The sequence below is a fragment of the Sphaeramia orbicularis genome, chromosome 19, assembly GCF_902148855.1.
Source record: "Sphaeramia orbicularis chromosome 19, fSphaOr1.1, whole genome shotgun sequence".
NCBI lineage: Eukaryota > Metazoa > Chordata > Actinopteri > Kurtiformes > Apogonidae > Sphaeramia > Sphaeramia orbicularis.
Genome location: NC_043975.1, coordinates 42,428,018 through 42,441,003, shown reverse-complemented (window position 1 = coordinate 42,441,003; position 12,986 = coordinate 42,428,018). Strand labels below are relative to the sequence as shown.

The window sequence follows — 12,986 nt, the reverse complement described above, 5'->3', positions numbered from 1 at the left end:
ACTCATTTCTATTTCTATTTATTTACATGTTGAGTCAACGATTTCTCTCCCCAGCTGAACTAAAGAGCTGATTTTAGTTTCTTTATATTTATATATATTTTAAATAATGTTATATTTTGCAGAACAGACATTTGTAATGTTGCTAAACGGAAGTCCTGGATGCTTCTCCGCCCTTCCAGGTCTGTTTTGGTTTTGGACTTGAGTCGTTTCATTTTCGTTCCCTTAATGTTAGCATAGCACCTATCAGCGCATTAACTATAAATGTAAGTAAATTTAACTTAAAATACCAGCTGTAAGACCACCGCCTGTTGTTCATTGGTCCTGGTTGTTAGTGTTAGCAGACAGTGCGCATCTTCTCAGTCCTATCTTCAGCCTCAGTGAAGCAGGAGACTGCTGTGGAAGAGGACACGGTCCAGCAGGAACCACTGATGTGGATAAAGAAGAGGGGACACACGTGTCTGATGGTGTCCACCATGGTGTCAGTGGTTGTGCTCATGCTGGTACTGTACGGAACCTTTGGGTCCCAGCAGATGGGCAGCTCCGGGCTCACACAAGACTACCAGCTGTTAGGCAGACCCTTGTACAAACTGGACCTAACCTGGCCCAGGAACCCGGAAGTGTTCAGTGGACAGGTGTTTGCAGTGGCAGTCAACCAGTTCACTGGGGTTGTGTACGTGGCACAGAGAGGTAAACACACCAGAACACACTGATGGATGAATGGGAAGGACATGGAAATACAGGAGTGTTGAGAAAGACGGACGGACGGACGGACAGACAGACAGAGCGTAAACACACTGGAACACACTGATGGCTGAATGGGAAAGACATGGACATACAGGAGTGGGAAAGATAGAGTGGACAGAAAGACAGACAGACAGACAGAGAACGAGAGAGAGAGACAGAGAGGTAAACACACCAGAACACACTGATGGATGAATGGGAAGGAAACGGAAATACAGGAGTGGTGAGACAGACAGAGAGACAGGCAGAGAGAGAGAGAGAGAGAGACAGACAGACAAACAGACACAGACAGAGAGAGAGAGACAGCGAAAGAGGGACAGACAGACAAGGAGACAACAGAGAAAGAGGGACAGAGAGAGACAGACAGGGAGACAGAGAGAGAGAGACAGACAGAGAAAGAGAGACAGACAGAGAGACAGACAGACAGAGAGAGACAGACAGACAGACAGACAGAGACAAACAGACAGACAGACACACACACACACACACACACACACACACACACACACACACACACACACACACACACAAACAAAAACCCAAATGACATTCAAGGGCACAGTGATATTCAGTTTATGACCGGAGTTTAAAATTCAAACAGGTGAGTTAATGTACAATGAAATGACACTTTCAGTTTCAGCCACAGCTGCGCTCTATCCTGGGTCCACTTTTACATACATGTATGAAACATACTTTTCAAATATATACTTGTAAGTACTTAAATGTCTAATGAACATAAATGTATTACATGATAAGATTTCATATATAAAGACAGTTCAAACTGGAAATATTTTTAGAATTTCACATCCTATACATTCAATAGAAAAACACAACATATATAATAAAAACAATGATAACAATAATAGTTGTGCTTTTTGTGTTTATTTAACCTTTATTTAACCAGATTAAGTCCCACTGAGATTGAGATCTGTTTGACAAGGTTAACCTGGCCCAGAGGTCAGTGGGACATACCATGATGAAAAATAGGTTAAAAGATCAGCGATTGCAATAAATAAAAAAACAGGCAATCATTTAGTAATAACACAAAGTAATAACAAAGGTTTGACAAAAATGTTAAAATGCAATGTAGTTTAGGTCACCAGCAATTTTTAAAGTGCAAGATGTGATGGAACTAAACTGCTGTAGTATTATAGTAGTAATATTAATATTAATGTGCAATACACCACTGTACTATATATATATATATATATATATATATATATATATATATATATATATATGTGTGTGTGTGTGTGTGTGTGTGTGTTTATTTAAGTGTTTATATAATGAACTGTATGTGTGAATAAAAACACGACCAGTCCCCAATAATCATACCACCCTACAAATATGATGGTCTAACAATTTCCTAAACTTCGATTTTAAAAAAAATTGCATGATATCATTTTGATTACTGAATTTGGATAATGTGTAACATATTGAATACCACAATAAATGGGGTTCTAAGTCCAGTATTGGATTCAAGTCTTCAGACCACTTCCATGGTCACATGCAGACTTATTCTACCGACATTTGTGAAATCCACCAATATCTGCAGATAACGATGTCTGATAGATGGGTGCGTTTCCTGTTTGTTTTTCTTGTTGTTGTTGTTTTGTTTTTGGTGCTTGCATCTCTGGTTATTGCATTTATAACTCTGAGGAGCTCAGTGGATTCAAGTGTGATACTGTGATAGGATGTCACCTGTAGGGATGTAACAATATGAAAATTTCATATCACGGTTACTGTGACCTAAATTATCACGATTATTATTATTGCAGTATTGTTGAAATTGTGCTCAAAATGTTCAGAAAGTACTTATACACACACTGAAATAATTTAACCAAGTTGTATTTAAAAAAAAAAAAAAAGATAAAATAATTGGCACAATGTACCTTCTGTTGGCAGAAACATTCAAATATTAACCCTTAGTTGTCTGAGCCTATTTTGTCCATTTTTTAGTCCTTTTGATTTTGCCTTTATATACTGTTGAAGAAAAATCACAAAATGTGGTTCAAAGTTTGCTGCGATGAGTGTAGCTTTATTTAGTGTTCCGGAGCACGGTGAGAGTACCGATGCAGACATAGTCTGTTCCAGTAGTCTGACCCCGAATCTATGTTTTCAGATGGTATTTATACAGTTACTTCAAAGCAGTCAACAGAAAACAAAAGACAAGCAAAGTAATAAAGAAAAAGGGGGTTGTCCTTTTGGAAGGAGACAAGAGAATTTACATTCAGGGGAAAGGGGAGGGGGGTCGCACTCCAGGAAGGGGGGGTTCACACCAAGGGAAGGGAGGGTAAGTCTCTCAGACCTGGTGGAGGCATCTTAACATATAATCAAAACATCACTGGTTAATGCTAAAGAGGTTAGCTCGGCAGGGAACATGAAACAAAAGGTTGCCTTCTGTGCTCTCAAACAAAAAGGGTGTCGTCTGCGTTCTCAAATCACAAATTTTCTTCCTCAATACTATATAAACAAATGTTTACTATACCCATGTTTGGTATCTTTTTTTTCAGCACAACTTCATCTATCTCATCTGTCTATTATTTTTTTCACTTTAACCTACTATATCAACAGAAAAGGACAAAAAACACACATATAAAAAAAAAAAAAAAATCAGATTTTTAAAAAATGTATATACTTTATTGCATAAATAACACAAAGTTGCTTAATGAACCTTTTCAAAGACTTTAAAAGTGAATATTGGTTCCAAATATTAGGTATATACAACTAAAATTGTAATAAATTAAAACTATACTCAAATATTTGACATAAAAGCAGATCTTTACATAGACGTTTTCCCCTAAAAGTGCAGTAATCAAACACGGTTTTCATGATAATTAGAATTTAAACGGTAATACTATCCGTCTGCAATTTTACTGCAGTTTATCATTATACTGGTAATTGTTACATCCCTAGTCACCTGTGTGATAAATCCATTCATGAAATGTCCTCACTACTAAATGTTTCATGTTTCAACTGTTAGTGGATTAATAACAAAGTGAAAACAATGTGAAACAACAGCAGCTTATGTGACCATGTTTGACAAAGAACAGCAGAATGAGGTAAGCTGTCACAAGTGAAATAAAGAATTGGTTAAAGGTTTGGACCTTCACAAAGTGGTCTAAAGACTGATTTAAAGACCAGTACTACTGGTACTGGTGTGTTTTGGAATGTTTTGGAGCCGGTGTCTGAAGTGTTAGTTTGTGAGTTACACCCACTAAACCTTTACATAGTTAGGGAGCTGCCCTTAATTTAGGAAAAAAGTATTATTTGTTTTCTTCTCTCTTTTCTTATTGTTGTTCAATACCCACAGGTATCTCAAAAATACCAATGTCAGTTAAATTGAAATAAGTAGATGCATGCACCAGAAAAAAAAAAGAGAGACGCACCCATCTATCAGTGTGACATTGTTATCTGCCAATATCGGTTGATATCAACAGATAAGATTTTGACTGATGGCAGTGGCAGATATTTATCTACTGTGTTATGTTAAAGGTGTTTTCATAGGTTTCTATGTTTGAATCAATGTTCATTTAAAGATCATTTGATAAAAGACTGGAAGGCTCTAAAATAGTACCTATCTTTATGTTTTTATAATGTATATTTCTTTGCTAGCATCTATATTGTTATCAGCTATTGGCCAAAATTTTACAATCAGTGCATCATCAGTTCTAATATGTGTTCCAGTTTAGATGGCATGGTGTGTCTGGACGACAGCAGAAGGTCCTGGTTTTTTGGAGGTTGAATGTTGCTTTTACAAAAACATGCACCTAAACAGGTGAACTGGTCACAGTATTTTAAGCCCCAGGTGTGAATGTGACAGGAAACTGTTCTCAACTGATGTCAGCTGGGAAAGGCTCCAGCAGTCCTCCAAAGGATTAAATCAGTGTTTTTCAACCTTGGGGTCAGCTGGAATTCAAATGAGGTCACCGGAAATTTCTAGTAATTAATGAAAATTTTAAAAAATTACTAATAAAAAAATGTTTTAATGATTCAGTATATATTACATTATAATTAAAACACCACACACTTTTCCTATAAAAATCCAGTTCAAATAAAATGCAGGATATAACATCTCAGAGGGCGTATCATGATTGACCTGATCATGTGACCACGTGCGTTACTACGCTTCAACCTGCTTGGACACAGTCACAGTGAGAACACTGGACAGAACAGAGAATGGACAGATGTCTTCACCTGCCTGGACCCAATAAGACAACTAAGAGAAACTGAGAGGCTCCTTCACCCCAACCGACTGGTACAGCAACTGCATCACTGCAGACGCTGCACCGATCCGTCTGTCAATCTCACATTCCATCCTTCCCTCACTCGTGAACAAGACCCCAATATACTTAAACTCCTCCACTTGGGGCAAAGACTCTCCGCCGACCCGGAGAGGGCAAACCACCTCTTTCCAGTCAAGAACCATGGCCTTGGATTTGGAGGTCCTGATACTCATCCCGCTCGCTTCACACTTGGCTGCAAACCGCCCAAGGGCACGCTGAAGGTCCAGGTTTGATGAGGCCAACAGGACAACGTCATCTGCAAAAAGCAGAGATGAAATCCTGTGGTCCCCAAACCGGACCCTCTCCGGTCCCTGGCTGCACCTAGAAATTCTGTCCATAAAAATTATGAACAGAACCGGTGACAAAGGGCAGCCCTGCTGGAGTCCAACATGCACCTGGAACAGGTCTGACTTACTGCCAGCAATGTGAACCAGACTCCTGCTTTGGTCATACAAGGACCGGACTGCCCTTAGCAAAGGGCCCCGGACCCCATACTCCCGAAGCACCCCCCACAGCATACCACGAGGGACATGGTCGAATGCTTTCTCCAGATCCACAAAACACATGTGGACTGGTTGGGCGAACTCCCATGAACCCTCGCGCATGCGATGGAGAGTATAGAGCTGGTCCAGTGTTCTGTGACCGGGACGAAAACTGCATTGTTCCTCCTGGATCCGAGGTTCAACTATCAGTCGGATCCTCCTCTCCAGTACCCTGGAATAGACTTTCCCTGGGAGGCTGAGGAGTGTGATCCCCCTATAGTTGGAGCACATCCTCCGGTCCCCCTTCTTAAAAAGGGGGACCACCACCCCAGTCTGCCAGTCCAGAGGTACTGTCCCCGACTGCCACACAATGTTACAGAGACGTGTCAACCAAGACAGTCCCTGCACATCCAGAGACTTAAGGTTCTCAAGGCGAATCTCATCCACCCCTGGAGCCCTGCCACCGAGGAGCTGTCCAGCCACCTCAGTGACCTCAGCTTGGGTGATGGACGAGTCCACCTCTGAGACCTTAGCCTCTGCTTCCTCTATGGAAGACGTGACAGCAGGATTGAGGAGATCCTCAAAGTATTCCTTCCACCGTCCGACAACATCCCCAGTCAAGGTCAGCAGCTCCACACTTCAACTGTAAACAGTGTTGGTGGTGCACTGCTTTCCCCTCCTGAGGCGCCGGACGGCTTGCCAGAATTTCTTCGAGGCTGACTGATAGTCCTTCTCCATGGCCTCCCCAAACTCCATCCAGACTCGAGTTTTTGCCTCCACAACCGCTCGGGCTGCTGCACGCCTGGCCTGCCGGTATCCATCAGCTGCCTCGGGAGTCCCACGGGCCAACAAGGCCCGATAAGACTCCTTCTTCAGCTTGACAGCATCCCTTACTTCTGGGGTCCACCACCGGGTTTGGGGATTGCCGCCACAACAGGAACTGGAGACCCTGCGACCACAGCTCAGGGCAGCTGCTTCGACAATGGAGGTGGAGAACATGGTCCACTCGGACTCAATGTCCCCAGCCTACCCCGGGATCTGGGAGAAGCTCTCCCGGAGGTGGGAGTTGAAGACCGCGCTGACATCGGGTTCTGCTCTCCCAACAGACCCTCACAACACGTTTGGGCCTGCCAAGTCTGTCCGGCTTCCTCCTTCGCCAGTGGATCCAACTCACCACCAGATAGTGATAGGTTGACAGCTCTGCCCCTCTCTTCACCCAAGTGTCCAAAACATGCGGCCGGAGGTCTGATGATATGACAACGAAGTCGATCATCGACCTCCAGCCTAGGGTGTCCTGGTGCCAAGTGCACTTATGGACATCCCTGTGTTTGAACATGGTGTTTGTTATGGACAAACTGTGACTAGCACAGAAGTCCAATAACGAAACACCACTCAGGTTCAGATCGGGGAGGCCGTTCCTCCCCATCACCCCCCTCCAGGTCTCACTGTCGTTGCCCATGTGGGCATTGAAGTCACCCAGGAGAACAATGGAGTCCCCTGTCGGAGCACCATCCAGCACCCTTCCCAGGGACTCCAAGAAGGCCGGGTACTCTGCACTGCTGTTCGGCCCGTAAGCCGAAACAACAGTGAGGCACCTGTCCCCGACCCGAAGGCGCAGGGACACGACCCTCTCGTTCACCAGGGTGAACTCCAACATATGGCAGCTGAGCTGAGGGGCTATGAGCAAGCCCACACCAGCCCGCCGCCTCTCACCATGGGCAATGCCAGAAAAGTTGAGAGTCCAGCCCCTTTTGAGGGGTTGGGCTCCAGAGCCCAAACTGTGTGTGGAGGTGAGCCCGGCTATATCTAGATGGTATCTCTCAACCTCCCTCACAAGCTCTGCCCCCCCCCCCCCCCCCCCAGTGAAGTGACATTCCATGTCCCAAGAGCTAGACTCTGCGTCCAGGGATCGGGTCGTCGGGCCCCCTGCCGTCGACTGCCACCCAATCCACATAGCACCAAGCCCCTACGATTCCCTCGGTGGGGGACGAGTCCACCGGAGGGCATTATATACATTATATATAACACATGTGTTATATATAACACATATAATACATTCTATATAAAGCATTATATACATTATATAGACTAAATTTCCTCTAAAATTAACGTTTACTTGAAACATACTATAGCAAACTATTACATGATCAAAAATAAAATAATTTTTCTGTATTTTTAAACTTTATTTTTATTGTTTATTTTCTGTACATAACAAAACAAGACAAACATAGGGGACATTTGGGATACATTGACTACAATAGACCTTATGACTAACAATTGTTTTTAGTAGTGTGATGTTGAAATAAAAATTGTCCATTCTTCCATTTATCCTGATACTGTTCTTCTTCAGTCCTCAGTCTATGGGTCATACTCAAATATTCCATTCACAGTTTGTATCCAGTCATTAGTTGTAGGTGGTTCTAATCTGCACCATTTTTTGGTCATAGCCTTTTTAGAGGCTGATAATCGTTTTTTCAAAAACAAATTAATTTTAGAAAAAAAAAGTCTCTGTTTTGAATGTCTGGGGTCGACAGAAGTTTTAGATGTTAAAATGGAATCAGGAGTTGGGATGTAACGATTACCGGTATAACGATCAACGGTGGTAAAATTGCAGACAGTTAGTATTACCATTTAAATTCTAATTATCATGATAACCGTGTTTGATTACCGCACATTTAGGGGAAAAAATGCTTATGTAAAGATCTGCTTTTGTGTCAAATATTTGAGGATAGTTTTAATTTATTACAATTTTAATTTTCTATACCTACTATATGGAACCAATATTCACTTTTAAAGTCTTTGAAAAGGTTCGTTAAGCATCTTTGTGTTATTTATGCAATAAAGTATATACATTTTTAAAAATCGGATTTTTTATTTTTTGGTGTTTTCTGGCTTTTTATGTTGATATAATAGGTTAAAGTGAAAAAATAATAGATGAAATAGATGAAGCTGTGCTGAAAAAAAAAGATCCCAAACATGGGTATAGTAAACATTTGTTTTTATATTATATAAAGGCAAAATCAAAAGTACTGAAAATGAACAAAATAGGCTCAGACCACTAAGGGTTAATATTTGAATGTTTCTGCCAAGAGAAGGTACATTGTGCCTGTTATTTTATTTGTTTTTTTGTTTTTGTTTTTGTTTGTTTTTTTCCAAAATACAACTTGGTTAAATTATTTCAGTGTTAGTACTTTTTGAACATTTTGAGCACAATTTCAACAATACCGCGATAATAATGATAACCGTGATATGAAATTTTCATATTGTTACATCCCTAGACAGGAGTAAAAAAAATGGGTTGGAACCAGTGGGTTAAATAGTTCTGAAACTTTAACAAAAACACAACACATATAACATCATGATCTACAGTTTAATCTAATCTTGTACTTGTTCTTTGCTTTTCTCTTAGGGGACAATGTGCCCAAAGTGCTGGTGTTCACCACAGATGGAGACTTCCTCATGTCCTGGAACACGAGCACCTTGGAGATGCCTCATGGGATGTTTTTGGCAGATGCTGCGTCTTCCAACCCTACGGTGTGGATCACTGATGTGGGGAACGGCCCGTATGGTCACTGCATCAAACAGTATTCACCGTCTGGGAAGCTCCTGCAGGTAACACAGAGTTACCAGTGTTTTTATGCTTTTATGTTTTTATGCTTTTATGTTTTTATGTGATAGGTAGAAAACACATCTTTGTCTTTTAATTTCACTTCTTTTTAATCTAATTTATTCACAGCTACTTATACTCTGCATTTATTTATTTATTGATTGTTGATGTGGTATGACTGTGTTTGTGGAGTGGTGACCACATTTTGTATTCGGAATTTCCCCTTGGGGATTAATAAAGTAAATCTATCTATCTATCTATCTATCTATCTATCTATCTATCTATCTATCTATCTATCTATCTATCTATCTATCTATCTATCTATCTATCTATCTATCTATCTATCTGTCTGTCTGTCTGTCTGTCTGTCTGTCTGTCTGTCTGTCTGTCTGTCTGTCTGTCTGTCTATCTATCGTTCTATCTATCGTTCTATCTATCGTTCTATCTATCATTCTATCGTTCTATCTATCTATCGTTCTATCTATCTATCGTTCTATCGTTCTGTTGTTCTATCTATCGTTCTATCTATCGTTCTATCTATCGTTCTATCGTTCTATCTATCGTTCTATCTATCGTTCTATCTATCGTTCTATCGTTCTATCTATCGTTCTATCTATCGTTCTATTTATCATTCTATCTATTGTTCTATCGTTCTATCTATCGTTCTATCGTTCTATCTACTAGTGAAGCTGCATGTGATCAGCTGTAGATCTGTAGTTTCAGACAACACCATACTTTCATTTAGTTCATTATTAAAAAATTTTACTTAAACCATAAAGACCCAGAACTATTTTTTGTGGTACATTTTAAATGAATTTTTGTCTTATTCGTTACCAAGTGATTTATCACCATATAATGTTATCTTTTGAATTTTGGTGAAAATCATGTATTTTCCTATATTTATCCTGTATTTAAGTTACTGAACTTGTAGGTTAGGGTTAATAAAAGTGTAGCAAATTCACATGTTATTATATCAAAACAGGAAATTGGAGGGAGCATGACTTTATCAGCAAAATATATTTTTAATTCTACATAAAATCAAACGTCTACAACCATCTTCATTTGTCACAATACACCAAGGTTATTATCGTTAACGAAAACTAATGAAATGACGAAAACTAGAATTGAAAAAACATTTAACTGAAATAAATAAAAACTATAATTAAAAGAAAAAATCGATAACTAACCGAAAAAGTATTTTGTGCTTAAAAAACTAACTAAAACATATAAAAATTATGGATAAAATTCCCTTTGTTTTCGTCTTTGTCAATGTCGGATTGATATGAAAGCGATTTATTTTGCTCTAGCAATTTTAGCTAGCGGCACCATACGACACTTCACAGTCCGTGATGGACTGTGGTCTACAGTCGTCTTCTGGTCCCCAATCTACCTGGAACTATGGAGACTAAAGCAGCAGAGTCCTGTCTGGGATTTATTTGAATACAACAGAGAAGAAGAGAAAAGATATGAAAAAAACCTCAAATTAATACTAAAACTAAACTCAAACTAAGCATTTAGAAAAAAAAAGAAAACTAATAAAAACTATCAAACCTGCTCTAAAAACGAATTAAAACTAACTGAATTAGAGAAAAAAAAGTCAAAACTAAATAAAACTAAACTATAATGAAAAATCCAAAACTATTAGAACCTTGCAATACATGAACTAATATTGCAGAAGACAGTGGTGTTTCCATGTTCATTCCAGACACTATGGATGCATCTGAAGGACAGGTGATGCTTTTGAAAAGATGAGAAACTGAATTTAACCTGAATTATTAGACTGTATTGATAGGATTAGTGGTTCAACAGTTCTTAAATATTTGAGCTCAGCAGATGCTTTTGGGTCTTTCAAGGTGCGGGAGACTTTCGTGACCAATTTGTCATCAAATCTGTCCAACCTCAGTTATATCCTCAGTATCATGAATCTGTTAGTCTGTCCGTCATTACTCACCTGAATCTCTTGCATTACGGTGAACAGTTTCTAAGTTCCATCCACCACAAACAAACCATTTGTTTACAAACAGAGCCAGGAGGGAACTCGGACATCTGAGGAATTTTGTCGCGACGTGCATTGTGGGAAATGCCGGTTTGCTCCGCTGTCTGACAGCGGCAGCTGGAACAGACACTATGTGAAAACGGCAGGAGCTCCCTTCCCTCTATGCATATTCCTCCAGCTGTTTCTGCGTTTCAGCAGTTTCTGCGTCATGTTTGTTTCATCCACATAATATCATATGCCTGACAGTGGCAGCGCAAGCCTTTGTTTCCCACAATGCACGTCGCAACAAAATTCCAAAGATGCCTGAGTTCCCTCCCGACTCTGTAAACATATGGTCTGTTTGTAGTGGATGGCACTAGGAAACTGTTCACCGTAATGCAAGAGATTCAGGTGAGTAATGATAGACAGACTTACAGATTCATGATACTGAGGATATGACTGAGGTTTGACAGATTTGATGAAAAATTGGTCACGAAAGTCTCCCGCATCTTTAAGGGTTAACTAAACAAACCCAATGTGCTGCTGCTGGTGGTTATTGTTGAATATTTGCTTGTGTTCATCAGGTTCTCGGTACACCAGGGAAGGCAGGCTCTGGATTAAACCCTCTGGAATTTGACCAGCCAGCTGAGATCTACGTCCATGAGTCTGGAGATATGTACATAGTAGATGGAGATGGTGGGATGAACAACCGCCTCATGAAGCTGTCCAAGGACCAGGAGGTGTTGTGGATGCATGCGGAGAAAGGCCAGGGCCTGGCCCAGTTCTACATCCCCCACAGTGTGACCGTGGACACTTCCCAGAGGGTGTGGGTGGCCGACAGGGGCAACAAGAGGATCCAAGTGTTCAACTCCATCACCGGCGACTGGCTTGGCACGTGGGGGAGCTGCTTCACTGAGGATGCCCCCTACTCCGTCCGCTTGACCCCAGACAGGAAGTACTTTGTGGTGGTTCAGCTCAACACCAATCAAATTTCACTGCTGGACGCTCCGCCGGTGGGTCTGATCGGTCAGTGCAGGATGGTCAGCGTCATTCAACTGGCCGAAGAGGTGAAGCCTCACCTGGTGGACCTGGACCTGAAGACCGGGGCCTTGTACGTGGCTGAGATCGGAGCCCAGCAGGCCCAGAAGTTCACCCCCTTCAGTCTGGGCGGGAAGTTCCTGTAGAGCTTAAAAAAGGAATTAAAGAGGTCAACTCAAACAAACTGGGACAAACCAGTTCAACCTTATTGGTCTACAACAGAAGACTCAAACATGCACCAAAGGGTCCAGTCCAGCCCACCAAAGGGTCCAGTCCAGCCCCCAAAAGGGTCCTATCTGGCCCCCCAAAGGGTCTAGTCCGGCCCACCAAAGGGTCCAGTCTGGCCCCCCAAAGGGTCCAGTCTGGCCTACCAAAAGGGTCCAGTCTGGCCCCCCAAATGGTCTGGTCTGGCCAACCAAAGGGTCCAGTTCGGCCCCCCAAAGGGTTCTAGTCCAGCTCCCCAAAGGGTCCGGTCCAGCCCCCTAAAGGGTCCGGTCCGGCCCCCCAAAGGGTCCAGTGAGGCCCACCAAAGGGTCCAGTCTGGCCCCCCAAAGGGTCCAGTCTGGCCTACCAAAAGGGTCCAGTCTGGCCCCCCAAAGGGTCCAGTCTGGCCCCTGGGATGAATTTGTGAAATGCAGAAATTACGCTGAAGATCTGAATCCTTTTAGTTCAGGTTCCACATACAGACCAGTTTAATCTGCAGTGGGTCAGATCAGTCAAATGCTATCATAATAACATATAAATACTCACAACTACACATTTGTCTCTTTTTAAATGTAAATGTTTTCATGTCATTTGACTGTATTTACACTCAAACAAACTGTCATTTCACAAAAAAACACGAATAACCTGAACAA

General features: G+C 41.5%; 1 protein-coding gene across 1 annotated transcript; it reads left to right on the top strand.

Moving 5' to 3' along the window:
• Positions 1 to 62: 62 nt before the first annotated feature.
• LOC115410798 (NHL repeat-containing protein 3) lies at positions 63 to 12,650 on the top strand. The gene is made up of 3 exons (XM_030122600.1): positions 63 to 687; positions 8,919 to 9,121; positions 11,676 to 12,650. The coding sequence occupies exons 1-3, from the start codon at positions 429 to 431 to the stop codon at positions 12,273 to 12,275; spliced, it is 1,062 nt and encodes a 353-aa protein (XP_029978460.1). The 5' UTR covers positions 63 to 428; the 3' UTR covers positions 12,276 to 12,650.
• Positions 12,651 to 12,986: the final 336 nt, after the last annotated feature.

What these genes read in the sequence shown, in the direction of transcription:
- LOC115410798 (XM_030122600.1), top strand. Translation starts at nt 429, where the DNA reads ATGTGGATAAAGAAGAGGGGACACACGTGTCTGATGGTGTCCACCATG. An exon ending in TGTGTACGTGGCACAGAGAG is followed by an intron (nt 688 to 8,918) that starts GTAAACACACCA and finishes CTTTTCTCTTAG; the next exon opens with GGGACAATGTGCCCAAAGTG. An exon ending in CGTCTGGGAAGCTCCTGCAG is followed by an intron (nt 9,122 to 11,675) that starts GTAACACAGAGT and finishes TGTGTTCATCAG; the next exon opens with GTTCTCGGTACACCAGGGAA.